Consider the following 21,553-nt stretch of genomic DNA (forward strand, 5'->3'; position numbering starts at 1 on the left):
GAGATTGTTACTCGACTCCAAAAGATCCAGGTATCTAAAGGAAAATTCGAAGACAGTCAGGCCCTAACTCTTTCTCTTGCCGAACCTTCTGACTCAGAAATTGAAATGGTAGAAAGAGAATTTCAGTCTATGCTACCTCAACAGGCAGCAGTTCCTGAGTTTCTTCCTCAACTTAATCAAGTTATGAGGAAGCTCCAAAAGTTATGCCTATAGCTCCAACAAATTATTATTACCCTCGACCTTTTTCTGTTGACCTTCAATTTGAAGTAGAAGGCGACCCTGCCAATTTTTCAATTGATAATAATACTATTTTTGAGTGGAATATTGATGGTTTATCTGAATATCAAATCATTAATCTTTTGAAATAGATGCTTATGTATGCTATAGTGGCAAAACTAAATCATTCATCTAATTCTGATGTTGCTAAAATGATAGCAACAGGATTTTCTGGCCAACTCCGTGGTTGGTGGGATTTCTATCTGTCTGAAGAAGTTAGACAACAAATTATAAATGATATGACCCGTATTCCACAACAACTTACTGAACAACTAGTTGATGGTAATTTTGCTCAACGAACTGTTTATGTCGACCAAGAAGATGCGGTAAATACTTTGGTCTACACTATAACTCTTCATTTTGTTGGACTAGTTGAAATTCTAGTTGATCGAACAAGAGAACAACTTATGAATCTTCGTTGTCCTACACTATCTCATTATAGATGGTATAGAGACGTATTTTTTGCTAAAGTCTTTTCTAGAGAGGACTGTAACAATTCCATATGGAAAGAAAAGTTCATCTCTGATCTGCCTCCTTTATTTGCTCAAAAGGTAAGGTACAGACTTAAAGCAAAGCATAATGGCACTATTCCCTTCAAGCAATACACTTACAGGGAATTAGATGTTGAAATATGCAATGAAAGTCTTCAACTCTGCACAGACCTTAAACTCAAAAACAATTGTCTAAAGAAAGACAAGCTGGATTTTGAGAACTTGAGGATTTCTGTGAACAATTTGGGTCTGAAAAGGTTCATCTTTCAAGCTTCAAGAAAACTCATCGAAAACTCTCTAAGTTTTCTAAGCCTAAATATCAGGCTAAACACTATAAAACCAAACCTAAGCTCTTTTTCAAGAAACACTTTTCAAAATCTCGTCCTCAAAATACTTTTCCTAATAAACCTCCTGTTTGTTATAAATGTGAAAAAGTAGAACATTATAAGAATAACTGTCAAACTAAAGCTAGAATCAATGCTTTAGAAATTAATGAAAAAATCTTGCTATATAGCTCTTCTGACCCTGAGCCAGACTCCGAGTCTAATTCAGATCAAGATGTTGCTCAACTTAAGTTCGATAGTGATTTTTCTGAGTCTAAATCTCAGACTCCCCATTGTAGTTGTGATCCTTTTCAGGCTATGCTAAAGGAAAATAGTTTAATGGTTCTCTCCTCCGAAGAATCATTCCTCTTAAAAACCATTAACCAAGTCAATGATCCTACAACTAAGGGTCAACTCTTACATGAGTATATCACCTTAGTTAAGGATAACACTAGGCCTAGCCCAGTTCCTACTAAACCTACAATTCATGATTACAGTTTTAAAACTATAATCAATTGGGTTAAAGCTGCTTCTCTTACCCGAGAACCTACTATTCAGGAACTTCATAAGGACTTCAACGAAGTTAAAACTAAAGTTCAAGATCTTAAACAAATAATTCAAATTCTTGAACTTTACAATGTTCAATAGGTTATTGAGCAAGATTCTAACGAAGAAGTTTCCTTCAAGGATCTACTAGCAACCCAAAATATAGTAGCTAATACCTCTACGACTCCTGCTATAGTTTCTTCTGATGATGCTCAAATCTTAACAATCCAATAGGTTCAAACTCATTAATGGCATGTAATGATTGACATCGTGGTTAATCATGAGTTTAGCCTAAAAACTATCGCCTTAATTGATTCAGGCGTAGATATAAATTGTATTAATGAAGGACTTGAACCTTCTAAATACTTTGAGAAGATTGCTCAAAAATTGGTTACTGCTGATGAATACAGAATGCAGGTCGGATATAAACTCCCCTCTGCTTCTATCTATACTAATGGATACTGCCTGAAGACTCATTTTATAATGGTAAAAGGACTTTCTCAGTTTGTACTACTTGGTACTCCATTTTTATCCCAGCTGTATCCATTACAAATTGACACCGTCGGTCTTCATTCGGTGATTCAAAATCACCCTATCACCTTTCATTTCATCGAACCTCCCAAGGTTCATATAGTGAATGAAATCCGGGCTCAAGTTCAGTCCAAAGAAAAGTTCATATGCTCTTTATCATCTGAAATTCAACAAAAGAGCATACAACAAAAAATTAATGACCCTACCTTTCAAGTTCGAGTGAAAAACTTTCAAGCTCAACTTGAAAAGGAAGTTTGTCTAGACATTCCAACTGCATTCTGGTCTAGGAAAACTCATATTGTTACTCTTCCATATGAAGACACCTTTTTCAAAAATTAGATTCCTATTAAAGCTCGGGCAACTCAAATGCCTGATCTTTTAAGGGAAACTTATCAGAAGGAAATCTCTAAACTTCTTACTAAAGGTCTTATTAGACCAAGTAAGTCTCCCTGGACCTGCACTGCATTTATGTAAATAAAAATGCTGAGATTGAAAGAGGTGCACCCAGACTTGTTATAAACTATAAACCTTTAAATAAGGTTCTTAAGTGGATTCGGTATCCTATCCCTAATAAGAGAGATCTTTTCAATCGATTATACGCCTCTCGCGTATTTTCTAAGTTTGATATGGACTTCGGATACTGAAAAATTCAGATAGCAGAGAACGATAGGTATAAGACAGCTTTCGTTGTCCCATTTGGCCAATACGAATGGAATGTTATGCCTTTTGGTCTTAAAAATGCTCCATCTGAATTTCAAAATATTATGAATCAAATTTTCAATCAATATTCACAGTTTATAATTGTGTATATTGATGATATTCTTATATATTCTCAGGACATTTCTCAACACTGGAAACATTTAAATCTCTTCTTTTCTGTTATTCGACAAGCAGGACTTGTTGTTTCTGCAAAGAAAATAAATTTATTTCAAACCAATGTTCGATTCTTGGGACACTACATCTCTTTTGGATCCATCATTCCCATAGAACGAGCTATTCAGTTTGCTGATAAATTTCCTGATGAAATAACAGACAAGACTCAACTCTAAAGGTTTTTGGGTAGCCTAAATTATATTGCTGAGTTCTTAGCAAATGATGCCAAACCTTTGTTTAATCGGCTTAAACAGCAGACTGAACCATGGATAGCTGTACGTACTAATTCAGTCCGTAAAATCAATAGGTTGAAGATGAACATTTATGGCTAGAAGAAAGGGAACTTGATGATAATGTAATACCAAAATCAGGTAACTAGTTTTGGTAAGAATTTTTTACCTACGCCTACCTTAAATGGGAATCCATTCAATGAGTGGCTTGAGATGCATGTGGGCATTGGGAGGGCATTTCTGAATCCTAGATTGGTGGATGAACCGTCGTCCGTTTAGGAAAAGTTTTTTCATTTTTCAAAGCTATTATAAACAAATGTTATATCTTCATCATCTATCCTGCAATTTCCAATCGTGGAGGATACCAGCCCTATCATAAGGAGGATTATTTTCCTCAATCTCCAGTACAATCAGATTCTACCAAAAAAAAAAAAAAGATTTGTTACCATGTCTACCAAAAAGAGAGAAAAAATATTACCAGAGTCACCAACAAACTGAGCAAGCACTTGTCTTCTATATAAAATATTGTTTGAGGAGAATAAATATAATACAAGAGATTGAATAGATGAACAAGATAGAGATTTTGGTCTAAAACCCAGAGGACACGCAGCCCACACTCTCTTTGAAAATTCACACATAAAGAAAAGATGCCAAGTGGATTCGGGGGAAGTACAGAAGGCTTACATACACAGACTTGGAAGTGCAATATATTCCTGGGACCGCTAGTGAAGAAAACCTGTTACACAGCAATGGATGGAGCTAGGGTAAGCTCTGAGCAATCAAATGTCTCACCTTCACTTTCATTGATCCACTCAGTTTTTGCACCCTTTTAGCAATCCCAACCAACTGATCCTCCTCCATCTTCCTTGTAGAAGAAACCAAAGCCACATGAGTCCCACTGAGTTCATCATAAATCCTCTCAAATTCCTCCAACACCTCACCTACCATCCCCACCTTATTCTTATCAACCATCATCTTAATCCACATCACCAAATGCTTCTGAAACCTCCCCTTTTCAGTTACTTGTTTCACCATTAATTCACCTTTCATCTTATCATCCATGAATGGATTGGTCAAGGCTGATCGGAGATCGTCATCTCGAAGCAACCTTGAGAACCTTTGGACATCTCTTTCAAGGGCTTCGAGAGTGTTGTTGCAGCGGGCTACATCTAAAAGAGCAGCTGCATAGCCACTCGCGGCGTTTCGATGAACTACTTGTGATGGGAATTTGGGTGATGAGGATTGAGAGGAAGAGAGGAATGGAGAAGATTGGTCCTTATTGAAGCTCAAGGAAGAGGTGGGCTTGTTAGAAATTGAATTGGGTTTTCTGGTTAAGAGATGGGATTGTGAAGTAGCAAGGTTAGAGATGTGAGGAGGTTTGAAGAGATGGAATTCACGAGGGGTTGTGGAGTTAAGACCAGAGACTTTGAGAGTGGAGACAGAGGTCGGCAAGGTATCCATGGAGGAAGACCTTGAAGAGTACTACTGTGTCTTATCTTGAAGGAGCTTTGGTCATGTAGTTTGTTGGCTTTGATATCTAGTGCAAGAAAGGGATATAGAAAGATTTCAGCCACTCAAAAATGACTTCACCTCATATAACTTCTAATGCCGAATATGCCCTTATATAAACATAATTTGCCTATATGCTCTTCCAAAAACAATGCAAATAGGACTGAATCTCGTCTTCTACCTATATATACTCATCGAGAGTGTTGATAGTGTTGGGGTACTCAAGCAGGAGATCCATGGCCGCACCTCTCCTCATTCCACCATCGCTCTCCGCCAGATTCTACAACAAGGACTCGTAACCAATCCAAGATCTGATTCTAGCCATATAGAGGACAACTAACCACAAGAACTGAGAGGAGGATTTGATTATTAAGACTTGCCCATTTGCAGCGATTATTTGACCCCACCCTGACAAATTGGCAGCTTCTGTGAGAGCAGCCCTCCATGCCTCCACCTTCCCCTTCTCATCCTTGAAACGCCCTTCGCCACTTCGTGTCTCTTGAATGCCTGCGCATAAGAGTTACTCTGTTTCCTGACATTAGATTGATCCATCTTGTAGAAAACAGGCAAAACCTGTCTTGTTCAGATCCGATCCGATTTTCTCTGATCGTAGCGCGAGAAGCAAAATCCCAGATGTGGAGCCAAAGGATGTCATGGTGCACGATCTCCCTCATTCCCCTCCCTTTCAGGATCATCTTCTTCCCCACCAATTTCATCATCATCAGAGCGTAGGAGAAAGCACAAAATTGCAAAATCTCCCTTTATAACTTCTCCACTCTTCCCGTGATCAACTTTTAATTGTTGTTCGCTCCACAATTTCGATGTTCTTCTCTGTTAGATTCAATCTCTGCGAATTCTTTCCTGTACCCATAAACCCATAACTTCTCTCTTGTTTTTTTTTTTTCCTCCAATCTGGTCTGTTTATTCGCCAACAATGTCGTATGGGTACCCAGGTGGTGGTAGTTTTACTACTCTATCGAGATCGACAGTGAATCTGCCGATGGAGTTCTTAGGTGATGATTCTCCATTCTGCAACTAGACAATGATAGTGTATGGGTGAGGTGATGATTTTGCAAAAACCCTCAACAAAGCCGGAAAAAAATTGATCCGCGAGTTATCGAAGATGGGAGTGTTTGAAGCTAGCTTGAAATATTGTGTTTTACTGATGAAGCAGTTAAACATTCACCATTAGCGACAAAGCCCCCAAATTTTGAGAGAGAGAGAGAGAGAGAGAGAGAGATCTTATCTTGAAGCTCGAAGTCCTATTTACTTTCTCTTTTATTGTGTTAAACTGAATGTGGATGGTGCAAGTAAGGAGAATCCGGGTATTAGTGACGGGGAGAGGCATTATTAGAAACAATAATGGAAATGTTCTGGCAGCTTTTTCTAATTTTTATGGAGTGTGCATAAATTTAGTGGCGGAGATGAAAGCCTTTAGAGATGGTTTGGTATTGTGTAAGGATTTGGGTCTTTCCAACTTTTATATTAATTCTAACTCCTCCTTATTGTGAGACTTGTTTCTCAAAGATCATGTACCTTGTGAAACTGTTGGTATTGGTTTCAGGAAGTAATCAAACTATGCGATTCCCTCAGAGCTCATTTGCCCTTTTCTTTTTGGGAAAACAATTGCATAGCGGATTGGTTAGCTAACTTTGCATGTGAATCTTGTATAAATTCGATTTTTCATGGTGATAATTCTCTCCCATCTAATATTAGTTACACACTTGGGAGCATAAAGTGAGATTGTCAATCTTTAAAATATAATCTTTCCTCGTTTGAAGGTCTTTCTATTGGGTTGTGCGCATGTCAAAATGTTTTGCATCTCATGGGTTGGGGTAAGGCGGGTTACGCCCCCCCTTTGTTTATTTATTATTTTGTTTCTCTTATTTAATAAAATCTAGGGGCTTCCCTGAGTCCCAGATAATATTCAGGTTAAGAGAGAGAGAGAGAGAGAGAGAGAGAGAGAGGTCCTATCTTATTGAATTGGTTTTTTAGTAAAGGGCAAAATGTTCTTTTACTATGTAAAACTAACGGCATACTAACACACTCAATGCAAGGGGAGGGGAGGGACCATAATTCCTTCAAACCATTGGATCCCGGCAAACTATGGAGAGGCATAATTTTCCAAAAAAAAAAGTCAAAAATAAATCTACAAAAGAGATTATTCATATGGAATCATGGTTTCAAGTATCGGTATCGTATCGGCCATATTATAAGGATATCAATTGAGATCGATCCCCAATCCTTGACTGATCTAGATCGGTTACCTATATCGTTTTGAGGTAAAACAGTAAAAAATATATTTTTCTAAAAAGCAAGGGGCAAAATTAACCGATACCCACCGATCCTCTCCGGATCGATATCAGTAGTGACCGATACTGGCATCGATACTGAGAACTAAATCCATGTATGGAATAGATATGGATCAGCCATGTAAGACGGTTTTGCTTTTAAAATATGATATACATATTTGGTTGTATTTTGATAATAATAATACCATTTGTCCGTGTCATTTCACTAATCCAATATCAGCCAAATATTGGCATGAGTATCAATAGATCCATCAATATCGATCATGGTTTAAGAATTGGACTGAATTGGTTAAAATCGATTAGATTAGAATGGATGGATATTGACCTTTACTGATCCCAATTCTTGGTCGATACTGTATTAGTGGATCAGTAGAACAAAAGATAAAACAAAATAAAGTCATTTTTAAGGGTAATTTACAGCGCCACCCCCTGGAGAATGCCACTATTATAAGAACACCCCATCTGTTTCACCAAATTAGACTCAGACCCCTTACCAACAGCCACTGTTAAATAAAGAGTTAAAATGACTATTATACCCCTCCGCCTCCCTTGGTGTGGCTATTGTTCTCACTAACCGTCACACCACCACCGCCACCGCTGCCGCTGCCTGATCCTCCCAATACTATAATCACCACAACCATAGCGGCTCTCATCTCATCCCACTGATTGCCGATGCCGCCGTTGCAAGGATTCTCTTTACAAAGTTCGGCAAGATCACCCAAACCTATGTTGGGAAAAAAACAAACCTGATTTCCCACTACCTGTGTACAACAATAGAGATGCAATACCACAACAATATACAGAGAACAAGTAATAGAGATAAAATCGATCAAGCCAAACCACAATAGGAGACACCAATTTTTAACGTGGAAAACCCTTTCAATGAGAAAGGTAAAAACCACGGGACCTAGTCAAGATAAAACTTCCACTATGTAAATAATGGGGTTATATAGTTCTCTCTAGATGTACTGGAGGCTACCAATAAACATCAAGAGTAAAACCCTACTCATGGATAACAAAATATCTCACCAAATAACAAGGTGGAATCACATGAACAAATACACTCTCACCTCAACTGGCAATGAAAAATACAGAGAGAACTATCACCTTCCCTGCTTCCCTAGACACCAAGAACACTACCACGCCTCTGTCGATCTCCTCCTTGAAGCTTCTGGTTTCACAACATCAGGATGAAAGAGAAGAACAGAGAGAAAAAACCGAATGCTTCTTGTTTTCTTTTCTTCTCATAGAAAGAAGAAGATGGGGGTATGAGATAGAGAGAGATCAAGAGAAAAAGAGGCGGAGAGTACCGAGAGAGTGAGAGGGAGAGCACAAACAGAGAGGGGGAAAAGAGAGAGAGGGGTGCGGTGACTTATTCCCCACTCTACTCTCTCTCTCTCTTGTCCTTCTCATTTAATACTTTAGTTTTTTTTTTTTTTCTTTTTCAAACTCAGCTGGCCTCCTCTTGACTTGTGAGGAGGACCCAACAAACTCCCCTCCAACTCATAAGGAGAGATTTGGCACATCTAAACCAGCCATGCTTCATTTTGGGTAATGCCTTTGTCATCATATCTGCACTATTCTTGTCAGTATGGATCTTCTCAATTTCCATAAGCCTCTGTTCCAGAACATCCCTAATCCAGTGATACCTCACATCAATGTGCTTGGACTTGTAATGAAAACTTGGATTCTTACTTAAGTGGATGGCACTCTAACTATCACAGTAAACAGTGTATCTGTCTTGCTTCAAACCCAGTTTATGAAGAAACCGCTTCATCCACAACATCTCTTTGCAGGCTTCCATAGCAGCAATATCCTCAGCTTCTGTAGTTGATAATGCCATGCACTTCTGCAACTTGGACTGCCAAGACACTGCTCCCCTTGCAAAAGTGAATAGGTAGTCTAATGTAGACTTCCTTGAGTCAATGTCACCTACCATATCTGCATCTGTGTATCCCTGTAACATAGGCTTGTCACCTCCAAAACACAAACATGCCTTGGATGAACCTCTGAGATACCTCATGATCCATTTTACTGCTTCCCAGTGCTCTTTTCTTGGATTGGAAAGAAATCTGTTTACCACTCCAACTGCATGTGCAATGTCAGGTCTTGTACACACCATAGCATACATTAAACTTCCTACAGCTGATGCATAGGGAATTTTCTTCATCTTTGCTATTCCTTGCTTAGTTGAAGGGCTTTGCTCATTGCTCAACTTGAAGTGACCTGCAAGTGGGGAACTGATTGACTTTGCTTTGTCCATCTTGAACCTTTCAAGCACTTTCTGTATGTACCTTTCTTGTGATCGCCAAATTTTATTTGCTTTCCTATCACGAGAGATCTTCATGCCTAAGATTTGTTGTGTCGGTCCCACATCCTTCATGGCAAAGGGCTTGCTCAATTCTTTCTTCAACCTTTCAATTTTGTTGATGTCTTTTCCAACAATCAATATGTCATCAACATAGAGCAAAAGAATAATGAAATCACCTTCTGAAAATTTCTTAAGGTCTGTTGTACCCATGATCCATCATGAATGAATCGAACTTCTTGTACCACTACCTTGGTGCCTGTTTCAAACCATACAAGTTCTTCCATATAGTGCAGACCATGTGTTCTTTGTTCTTGATTTTGAAACCTTCTGGCTGTTCCATATAAATCTCTTCCTTCAAATCACCATGGAGAAAGGCAGTCTTCACATCAAGTTGTTGAACTTCCAAATTCATACTTGTAGCCAGACCCAATATAACTTGAATGGATGACATCTTCACTACAGGAGAGAAAATTTCTTCAAAGTCAATACTTTTCTTTTGCCCAAAACCTTTCACGACTAGCCTTGCCTTGTACCTTGCTTTGGAGTTGTTCTCCTCTGTCTTCAACCTGAACACCCATTTATTTTTGAGTGCCTTTTTACCCTTAGGTAGATTCACCAAATCATAAGTGTGATTCTTTTGCAAAGAATCCATCTCATCCTACATAGCTTTTAACCATTCAGCTTTATGCTTGTCAGCCTTTGCTTCTTCAAAGCATTCCAGTTCACCTACATCTGTTATTGTGATATACTGATTTGGTGGATACATAGTTGAAGGTTGACGCTCTCTTGTACATCTTCTCAACTGAGGTTCAACTGGTGGCTCTTGAGGGGGCTGCTCCCCCTGTTCATCATCACTTGTATCATTTGTAGGAGCATCACCATCAACATCTTGCACGTCTCCCCCATCATCATCATGCACCATGGGTGGAGGAACTGGATCAAGATCAATCAGATCATCAACAAATGGTTGAGGCTTTTCAATTTTATTAAAATTTTCAATTGTCTGATCTTTAAGAAATATCACATCTCTGCTTCTAATAAGCTTCTTCTCAACTGGATCCCATAACCTGTAACCAAACTTATCATTTGCATATCCCAAGAAAATACACTACTTTGCCTTGTCATCAAGCTTGGACCGCTCATCTTTTGGAACATGCACGACTGTCCTGTATTCAAATACCTTCAAATGACCGCAGGAAATATCTTTCCTGCTCCACACATGTTCAGAAACATCTCCATTCAGAGGGACTGATGGAGATAAGTTAATCAAGTAAACAGTAGTACGCATAGCTTCTCTCTAGTAACATCGTTCCAACTTTGCCTATGAGAGCATACACCTGATTCTTTCAATAATTGTGTGATTCATTCTTTCAGCAACACCATTATGTTGAGGGGTCTTGGGAACTATCGATTTATGTTGAATACTATGATCATTGCAATATTTCTCAAATGGACCACTGTACTCACCACCATTATCTATACGAATGTATTTGAGAGGTTTCCTTGTTTCTCTTTCAACCATAGCATGAAAATTTTTAAACACATCTAAAACCTAATCTTTAGTTTTCAATGCATATGCCCACACTTTTCTAGAAGCATCATCTATGAAAGTAACAAAATAAGAAGCACCACCAAGTGTTTTCACTTTCATAGGACTATAGACATCAGAATACACCAATTCCAAGATATTTCTTTTTCTTTGAGGAAGCTTTTTATGAAAAGTAACTCTATGTTGTTTACCAACCAAACAATGAACACAGTGTTTTAAAGGCGTACCTTTCATGTTGCAAAGCAAATTTCTTTTGGTGAGGATTTGCATTCCTTTCTCGCTCATGTGACCAAGTCGTCGATGCCACAAGTTTGTAGTTGATTCCTCCTCTGTTGTGTTTACCTCAGCCCTGCACACTTGTGCTTTTGTGTAGTATAATGTGCAACATTTGCTTTCTCTAGCCACCACAAGGGATCCTTTGGTAAGCTTCCATTGACTATTACCAAAGTGGTTGTCATAACCATCTTCATCTAACTTTCCTACTAAGATCAAATTCAGACGAAGTTCTGGTACATGTCTCACATCTTTGAGAACCAATTTGCAACCAACATTTGTCTCAACACTTATGGCACCTACTCCCACAATTTTTGAAGTACTACTGTTGCCCATTCTTACAACACCAAAATCACCTGCCTTGTAAAAGGTAAATAACTCTCTGTGAGGGGTAGCGTGGTACAAAGCACCAGTATCAACAATCCAGTTTGTGTCATGATCTGAGAGAGTGAGACAAGATTTTTCACAGCCCGAGAAAACAATAATGTCTCCATTTGAGCCGACAGCAGCAGTATCATTTTCTTCTTTCTTCTCTTCACCTTTTCCTTTCACTGTATCTCTCTTGAGCTTCCTGCACTCCTTTTTCATGTGTCCTTCCCTTTTCTAGTAGTAACATGTAATCCCTTTTCTTAACTTGGATCTTCCTTTTGAATTCTCTCTATACTAAGGTTTCCTCTGTTTGCTTCTCCCTCTATTCTTTGTGACAAGTGCCTCTTGTTGAGATAAACTTGTGGACTTTTTTTTCGTTTCTTCATTCAACAGACTTCTAGTTACTTGATCGATTGTAAGTTTTCCATCTGGAGCAGAATTACTCAGAGACACCACTAATATCTTCCAATTGTCAGGTAATGAACTGAGAGGTAACAAGTCTTGTAACTCATCATCTCATACAACATTCATAGTGGAGAGCTGGTTCATAATACTTTGCACTTCATTCAAATGTTCTGCAGCTGAGCTTCCTTCTCTGTACTTCAGGTTTACAAGTTTTTTAATTAGAAAGGCTTTATTTTCAGTAATCTTCCGTTCATACAACCTTTCTAATTTCTTCCACAATGAACGAGCCGATGTTTCTGTGGATACATAATGGAAAACTATATCATCCAATCATTTTCGAATGAAGCCAATGGATTTTCGATCTAATGTTTTCCAATCTACATTAGACATTTTTTCTGGCTTTGCTATGTCACCCTCTACAAGTGCATATAGATCCTTACAATACAACAAGTCTTCTATTTTTGTTTTTCAAATCATACAGTTGCTTCCATTTAAACTTACCATCCTAGAACTCTCTTCCATTGTTTACACATACTTACAACCCAAGCTCTAATACCACTTGTTGGTAAAAAAACAAACCTGATTTTCCGCTACCTATGTGCAACAATAGAAATGCAATACCACAACAATATATAGAGAATAGGTAATAGATATAAAATCGATCAAGCCAAACCACAGTAGGAGACACCAATTTTTAACATGGAAAACCCTCTCAATGAGAAAGGTAAAAAACCACAGGACCTAGTCCAGATCAAACTTCCATTATGTAAATAATGGAGTTACACAGTTCTCTCTAGATGTACTAGAGGCTACAATAAACATCAGGAGTAAAACCCTACTCATGGATAACAAAATATCTCACCAAATAACAAGGTAGAATCACATGTACAAATACACTCTCACCTCAACTGGCAATGGCAAATACAGAGAGAACTATCACCTTCCCTACTTCCCTGGACACCAAGAACACTGTCACGCCGCTATCGATCTCCTCCCTGAAGCTTCTGGTTTCACAACACTAGGATGAAAGAGAAGAACAGAGAGCAAAAACCGAATGCTTCTTGTTTTCTTTTCTTCTCATAGAAAGAAGAAGATGGGAGAATGAGACAGAGAGAGACCAAGAGAAAAAGAGGCAGAGAGTACCAAGAGAGTGAGAGGGAGAGCACGGAAAGAGAGGGGGCGAAAGAGAGAGAGGGGTGCGGTGACTTGTTCCCCACTCTACTCTCTCTCTTGTCCTTCTCATTTAATGCTTTAGTTTTTTTTTTTTTCTTTTTCAAACCCATCTGGCCTCCTCTTGACTTGTGAGGAGGACCCAATAACCTGAACACGAGGAAGAATATAAAGAAGGAGCAGGAGTTGGCTCGCTCCTGTCACTGACCATCAAAAAATCAATGAAACTAGGCCTAGCCGTCTCAATATTCCTAACTCTATTCTCCTTTAAAGGTTGGGAGAAGATCTCTTCATCATTTTTAGTTGTCCTTCTCTTCAAAAATATGTGACAAAGAACCCAATCTTCCACTTGCATGGTAGAATCCTGCAAAAAAGAAAAGAATTTGAATTAACTGCAAATGGGTTTTCTTCCACTGAGGCTAAAATAAAAACCATTAAGATTATAAACTCACTTGGGTTGGGTTTTTATTTTGTGGGAAAATGCAGGGAACAATTGTAGAGTTAGAGCCAGCTAGACGATATTCATGCATGATCCAATCAATTCTAGACCCGTGAGGAGGCTTTCCCCTATTGAAAACCAGGGTCTTCTTTATCCCTATTACATGGTTGGTTTTAGAAGCTATGATTTTCCTATCAATTCCAGTGGCCTTCCAGTAACCGGAACCTGTTGTTGTCAAGAAATCGTCGTTAACCTTATGGATTCCAGCACTTTACAGGGCTAGTGGGAGTTCCAGAACGAGTTGTCACTTGCCGGGAAGATCAATTGTGACCATGTGGTGTCCCTCCTTGATTCCGGCAATGGCGAAGACTGGGAATGAGAGGATGATGAGGAACAAAATCGATTGAGAGTTGCTGTTGGTTGCTATGAATTCCTGTTGTCCGGTGGTCCAGGAGAAAGGTAAATTAGATAAATTATTACATGGGTATTTTAAGTACTTCATGTTTAATAAGGGTATTTTGGTATTTAAAATAAAATTTAGTTGCTAACATCAGCATAGGTAGTATATTCCTTAACCGTGACTGAAGGTAGGGGGTCTAAGTCTAATTTGGTGAAACAGAGGAGGTGTTCTTATAATAGTGGCATTCTCTTTGGGGTGGCGCTACAAATTACCTTTTTTTAATGGGGAAATTACCTAGATCCAGTAGATAAGATAATCTATTATAAAATAAGAAGTCTGGAATTTATTTTACATTCATCAGTTTCAATTGAAAAATATTTACTTAATCTCCAAAGCTAATTATTGTTCATAAAACCTAAGAAAAAGTAAAAGCAAACTTCCTAAAATAACCCCAACCTTATTTAACATGCATAGGTGGAATCACATTAATTGCTTCTTGAAAACCAACGTGATTCACGTTCTTCTTTTTGTTTCCAATTCCAATTTGCAAGTGTCTGACTCTGCTTCTTCACACAATCATGGAGTCCAACCATTAGGAAATCTCTTCTTAAGTCCATTCGCCATTAACTCCAGGAATACAGGCCTTGGTAATCTCCGAATCCTCACTGATGAACTTGTCCTTGATATTCTAGGGTTTCTGGGTGGCTTCCATTTGGGTCTTTTAGCTACAATAAGCAAATCGTTTTAAGTATTCTACAACCATGAACCTCTTTGGAGGAACGTTGTTTTGGAACATCTTAAAGGAGAGTTTTTTTTTTTTTAATGGGTCTTGGAAGTCTAGTTACATTTCTACTTTCAACCCTTCTTTTCCTGTGTTGAATAATGGTTCCTCTGATTTGAAAGTTAGAGACTTCTATTCTAATTATCTTTTCCAGAGTTGGCTCTGTGCGAGCCTTGAAATGAAACAAGAGTGGCTTGAGAGGGATAACATCGAGAGGAGGAGAGGAATATTGGTTAAGGAATTTATATTGAATTTTGAAGAACTGAACAAGCCAATGCTATTAGAAGGGTGTTTGGAGAATTGGGATGCTTTGGAGAAGTAGGACAAGGAATATCTTACTAAGGTTTGCAAGGATGTTAGATTTTCAATAGGTCCAGTTGAAATGAAGCTTGAGGACTACTTTAGGTATGCAGACAGGGTGAGAGAGGAGAGAGAAGGCCATTGTTACTTTTCGACCGAAAGATTGCTAAGAAAGTTCCCATATTGGGTTCAGATTATAAAATTCCGTTGTACTTTAGAGAGGATTTATTTTCTGTTTTGGGAGGTGAGTGGCCAGAGTAGAAATGGGTAATTATTGGGCCTACAAGGTCATGTTCCTCATTCCACATTGATCCAAATTCAACTTCAGCTTGGAATGTAGTGATCGAGAGAATTGGAAACAAAAAGAACGTGCATCACGGTTTTCAAGATGCAACTAATGTGATTCTCCCTCAACAGTTATGCAGGGTATATAAGATTGGGGTTATTTTAGGAATTTTGCTTTTACTTTTTCTTGGGTCCCATAAACAATAATTAACTTTGAGGATTAAGTAAATATTTTTAAACTTGAAACTAATGAATGAAAAATAAATTTTAGACCTTCTTATCTTGTAATAAATTATCTTATCTAGTGGATCTAAGTAATTTCCCCTTTTTTAATTGACATTAGGGATATTTTTGTTCGATCCAAGCCAATTCGATCAGAATCGGCCTTGACTAATCCGGATCCCAATCCCAATTCCATCTAATCAAAGCTTAATGCCGATATAATACAGTCGATCCCAGACTGATATCTAAAACAATGATCCAATATTATAGATGGCCCTGAGCAACTTTTTTTTTCTATTTTTTGGGTGGGTAGAAATGACCCTGGTCCCTAGGCACATTTACTACAACACAAAAGGTAAGATTGTTTTTTTTTTTTCATCAACCATATGGGATTCCCTACTTAATTTGGATATTTTACCACCATTTTTAACTAGTCAAACTCAGTTAAAAGCCATCTTCATGGTTAATCCAAATCCAAAGCCAATTATATCTATTTTTTTACTACTTTTTCCAAATGTCCAGTTCCTCCACTGCTCCACCTAACAAAGTCACAAATGGTGCTACACTGCTACTTATGTTGAAGAAATGGTGCTACTTATGTTGGTTCTTCAAGTTTTGTAAAATGACAAGTTGTAATTAAAATATGGGAAAAGGGTGGGAATGCTAGCGGCTTACATTGGAAATAGGTATACTAGTGGTTTAGTGACTATCAGATGAAAAATAAAAGATCTCAACCGTTTATAGCCGTTGTCCTACAAAACCTAATAAATACCGTCACTCCACTGTCTTCTTTCCTCTTCTTCTTCTACCTTTCCCCTTCCTCTCCGTCTCCAACTCTGCCTCCCTTCCAAAAAATATGCTAACCCCCCGCTACCCCTCTCTAGGAAGGAAGAAGGGGAGAAGTGAATGTTCTTGAGGGATATGGTGCTACTGTTTCTGCTATTGTCATTGAGACTGATAGTGGGTTAGGGATTCGTTCTAGTGAATATCCGCCATTGAATTTCAAGGTGGATGAGGTCGGAGCACTAAGTGGACGCGAGGTTGAAGCTCTGGCGGCATCATTTTTACCGAGAGTCACTAGTAAGGTCCCACACCTCCTAAAACAAAAAAGAAAAAGAACAAAAATGAGCAGAAAACGTTTGCTCTAATTCTGACTCTGATTAAGGAATACGTCGATCCCTTGTTACCTCTCTATCTCTCTCTCTCTCTGTCTCTCTCTTTCTCTGGCCCGGTTGCCTCCTCCCACTAGCAAAGCAACAGGATTCAGACCCAGATAGATGGAAAAAGTTAAACAAACATTTTACAGAGAGGAGATACAACAACCAAAACATAGATTTTGGAATATCGAAATATATAGAAAAATCAAAAAATTCCAGTAGCATCTCAAATAACTCTAACAGACATTTGGAAATGAATCCAAAAGATGCAGCAGCAGAAAATCCAATATATATCTGGTGGAGATGATCGAGTTGAGATGAAAAATTCTATTTGGTTCAAACGTCATTGCTGGAGATGGAAGCTCTAGACGATCAGATATGGTGGCTTATGACTTGAAACCTGAAACCTGAAACCGAGGGCAGGGAGGGAGATCCAACGTAGGGCAGGGAGAGGGAGAGTTGCGGAAAGGAGATGCAGCCGTTTGCAGGATAGACATGGCAGTCAGGGTTTCAGGTCAAGTAGCATCACCAGTCACCAGTCAGTTGCAAAGGGTAGCGGGAAGAGGGAAGGGAAAAGGTGTAGCACAAGTTGATTGAAAGTTTGGATATCTTATCTCCATCCAACGGTTTAATTCAAATTGATCAAATCCTACGGTCAAAATCTTGCTAGCATTCCTAATTCTTAAGTAACCTGCTAGCATACATATCCCTCTCCCTTAAAATATGGATGCCTTTACTAACAAAATTTAAAATATAGATGCATCATGGGTGTCATATATGGCCGTGAGTTGAATATATATATATATATATACATAAATGTGCACGTATGGCTTTGGTGTGTGTGTGTGTGTGTGTGTGTGTGTGTGTGAGAGAGAGAGAGAGAGAGAGAGAGAGAGAGAGAGAGAGAGAGTTGAGTGACTCAACTCAAAGTATAGTTGTACAATAATTAATAATAAATTGGTACGTAATTTTACGATTATCATAATTTAGAATTTTTACAGATTTCACCGATCAATATGTCTTTAGTCAAGGACTCAAGATCAATAAAGCAGTTGTAATTCCCACCCCCTATCATTTGTGTTTCCAACTTCTACTCCCGAGGCTGATAGAGAGAATGAAGTAGAGATCTCCGGATCTATGCTTATTTTCAATTCCCCCAAACATTTCGTCGCTTACTACTCCCTTCCTCGTCTCTGGGTGCCTAGGTATCCACCCAATAAGTGGTGAAGATCTGGATGCAGAGGTAAAAAATGAAATTGAAGTGAAACACCTCCAACCACCTAACACATTAGAGCATTATTTACCAACTATCAGAGTATTGATTTCATGGTTTTAGATTGCCTTAAACGAGATTTGGCTCACAAATTATACGAATTAGAATATTAAAAAAAAAAAAATTAATGATGAGAAACACCAGCTTAAAATTAAAATAATGGTGAAAATCTTTCCAAACCCGTAGTGAAAGGTCAAACACTGGGTGTAGAGGCCACTATTTCCTCAGCTCTCACAACTAAAGAAACTTCTTCTTTTTCCTGAAATAAAAGTACGATTAGAAAAAGAGTTGGAGAGAGAGAGAAAGAAAAGGTTTCTACCGCTTTGGTTTGAATAAGGAATTTTAGGGGTTTAAGGATTTCAATGAAATAAAATAAATTGGAGAAGAAGCATTATATATGTAGAAAGCAAATTCAAACAATAACCTAGAGAAATAAAAGAAATTACGGAAGAATGAACCCAAGTACATCGTTGAGTTGCTTTACTTGATGTGAAACACAGATGTAAAAGAGGTTTCTTTCTTGGAACCGACTTCAGAAGTAAGGATACTTCAGCCTCTCACACTTTGTCTTTTTCTCAACTAATGTCAGCCCTTTCTTGCAAGAGCCAAGGAGAGAAAGAGAGGAACGTGAGAGACAAAGGAGTAAAAGAATTTTTTTTTTCTTTTAGGTAGAAGGAAAAGAGTTTCAAAAAGAAAGTGGGAGAGAGAGAGAGAGAGAGAACTGTGAGAATTTTTTTGATAGAAAAAGGGTGTAACCGTGTGAGAGTTGGAGATTATAAAGAAACTAATTTTTTTTAATACTTTTTATTGATGAGGAAACTAAACGAAATTAAAAAAGCAATTGAGGGGAGAGAATATAGAAATATATAGATTTTTTTTTTAGTAAAAGTAGAAAGAGATAGACTATAGCAAGATAGGTGGAGAGAAAATTAAATTAATAAAGAAAGAATATAATAAAAGATATGAGAGAGAGAGAGAGAGAGAGAGAGAAATGAGGAAAATAAATATTTTTTGGTAGAAGGAAAAGAGTTTCAAAAGGAGAGTGGTATAGAGAGAGAGAGAGAGAGAGAGAGAGGGAGAGAGAAATGAGGAAAATAAATATTTTTTTGTAGAAGGAAGAGTTTCAAAAGGAGAGAGAGAGAGAGAGAGAGAGAGAGACTAAGGGCCCGTTTGATAACGTTTCAAGAAACGCGTTTCTTCCGTTTTTGTGTCAAGAAACGGCAGAAACGGAACAAGAAGCGTTTGATAAAACTGTTTCGTTTCACTTGTTTTCAGAAATAGAAATAGAAATTTTTACCTATTTATGATTCAAGAAATGACCCAGGTGAAACAACTTGTTTCGCCGTTTCTGAAAACGACTCGTGGCCATTCTTTCGCTGGTTACTATCGACTTCTAGAAACATGACTCATCAAACACCTTCAATTCCATTTCTGTTTCTAGAAATGTTATCAAACGGGCCCTAATTTATCGAAGGAGTGTGAGAGTTTGAGACTAATAAAGAAATTCATTTTGCCATAACAGAGAGAGTGTTTTTTGTGGGGGAATGCAGCTTCCCCTAGCATCCCCATAGTTTGTCTCTCTCCTCTACTTGTATAGGTCATTTCCCAAGGGAGAAGATAGAGACAGAATGTGGTGGAAGCTATGAGCATCACGAGACCATTATCCCTTAAAACTAGTGTTGTTGAAGTGTCAAAAGTGTTTCTGTTAAAATACCTTCCAAACATGTTTATATTTCTTTTATGATTCATAAACACTCCTTACGCCATGATACCAAACACGTTTACTCCGTAGAAAGGTTCCTAAGAAAACACTTCCATAGAGCAAAAGTGTTCATTGCTCCATTGCTTGACAAACTACTCTCTGACATTCATCTTCTCCTATTATCCCCAGTAAGTTGGTTATTACTCTCTCTCTCTCCCTCCTTTCCTCCCAACTTCAATTCTAACAAAATTGTGTCCAGCGTGCCTCTTCCCATACCTTCTTGCAACAGTGAAGCCCCGCAAGTACAGAGCTCTTCAAACATGGAATCTTAACTGACTTTGTTCAAAACCCATCAAAACTATATTCAATTTCACCAAAGTTTCTACTAAGCCATTTGCCTAAGATTCTTGGGAGATTTTCTTCAATTTAGTTCCTTCTCATTCTCTTTCATCAATACTCTATCTTGGATGTTGGATGACCACTGCTTGGAAAATCTATAGAGATCCACATCTAGATATGTTTTCTTCTTCATATTATTATTTTTTAAAGTCTTGATGTGTTAATTTGGCTGGGATTAATTCTTAGGCCCTGCTTTGGATGCTATTTTTTGTTTATCTGTTAAGGTGCCATGTTCAATGGAGGCTTGTGAATGCACCAGTATGGAGGAGTGATCCGATTCAAATTGAAAGAACTGAAGAGCTAATGGTAAGCCTAAAATGATCATAAGAAAAGTATTGAGGAAAAGCATGCATATTTTAGGTCTTATCCAAAGTAGACTTTAGATAGATTTGACTAGATAGCAAGAATCCATGTAGCCAACTAGGGGTGCAACAAGGCCAGGTTGGGCTGGGTTTCTTAAAACCCTAGCCCAACCTGAGTCCCCTTAATTGGGCCCAAACCCTCATTGACCCTGACTCAGGGTTGCAAAACTTCAACCCTGGCCCTACTCTTCAGGGTTCAACCCAACCCTTACCCTCCCTGATTGCCCATGATTTTTCAAGGTCAGGTCGGGATGACCTTGACCTTGACTCTGATTGACCCAAACCTTGGTTTGCCATCAAGGGCTGGGTATACCCTGACCCTGACCCTACAAAATATGAAATAACTTAAAAATAAAAAATATTCATAATAAAGAGGAGATAAAAAATACAAAGTTACAAAATTCTTAGTAAAAAAAAGCATGAGAGAACTTTTTTTTAGTAAAAAAAAGGAAGAGAGATTGGTGAAAAGATATATTAAGAGTTTTGAGTTGTCAATTACTCAATGTCAAACAATATACAAAATTATGTTAAATTTAGGGTTAACATCAGGGTCACAACCAGGATTTACATTAGGGGCAAAAATCAGGGCCGGGTTCAGGGCGGGCTAGGTGGGCCAAAAACATCAGCCCTTACCTACCCTAGCCCTGACTCAGGGTCAAATTTTTGGGTCGATACTTATTCGGGATCAGGGCGGGCCAAGGGCGGGTTTGGGCCGTCAAGGGCAAACTTGCAGCCCTATAGCTAATCCCATTTAGGTGAGATTGATTTGTTGTGATATGTTCCTTTCCTTTTTTTGATCGGATCCATTTAGTCATTTAGTTGGGATAAAACTGAGTTATTGTTGTCGATGGTGGTGGTGTTTGGAATAACCCAACATATTATCCATAAGAATAAAAAAAAAAAAAAAAATAGCCTATTTAATGGATGTAATTGGATAATAAAACTATATTTTTTCAGTTTTTATTTACCCTAATAGAATATATATATATATATATATTTTGTTCGGTATCATTTTTTTTTCCTTAAATTTAGGTGAGGGTATTCAATTAGATTTCCTATCTTCAT

At 38.1% G+C, this 21,553-nt stretch overlaps 2 protein-coding genes and 1 pseudogene across 2 annotated transcripts; 1 reads left to right on the forward strand and 2 right to left on the reverse strand.

Annotated features, from left to right (window-relative positions):
• Positions 1 to 3,765: 3,765 nt before the first annotated feature.
• Positions 3,766 to 5,083, reverse strand: LOC122057487 (ATP synthase delta chain, chloroplastic-like). The gene has a single exon (XM_042619603.1). The coding sequence runs from the start codon at positions 4,729 to 4,731 to the stop codon at positions 4,030 to 4,032; it is 702 nt and encodes a 233-aa protein (XP_042475537.1). The 5' UTR covers positions 4,732 to 5,083; the 3' UTR covers positions 3,766 to 4,029.
• A 7,026-nt stretch (positions 5,084 to 12,109) lies between these two features.
• Positions 12,110 to 14,109, reverse strand: LOC122094826. Its single transcript, XM_042665420.1, has 4 exons — positions 13,920 to 14,109; positions 13,621 to 13,832; positions 13,319 to 13,532; positions 12,110 to 12,294 (listed from the first exon to the last, which is right to left on the reverse strand). The coding sequence occupies exons 1-4, from the start codon at positions 14,107 to 14,109 to the stop codon at positions 12,110 to 12,112; spliced, it is 801 nt and encodes a 266-aa protein (XP_042521354.1).
• Positions 14,110 to 14,473: 364 nt separating this feature from the next.
• LOC122094827 lies at positions 14,474 to 15,580 on the forward strand (annotated as a pseudogene).
• Positions 15,581 to 21,553: the final 5,973 nt, after the last annotated feature.

The sequence above is a fragment of the Macadamia integrifolia genome, chromosome 12, assembly GCF_013358625.1.
Source record: "Macadamia integrifolia cultivar HAES 741 chromosome 12, SCU_Mint_v3, whole genome shotgun sequence".
Classification (NCBI taxonomy): domain Eukaryota; kingdom Viridiplantae; phylum Streptophyta; class Magnoliopsida; order Proteales; family Proteaceae; genus Macadamia; species Macadamia integrifolia.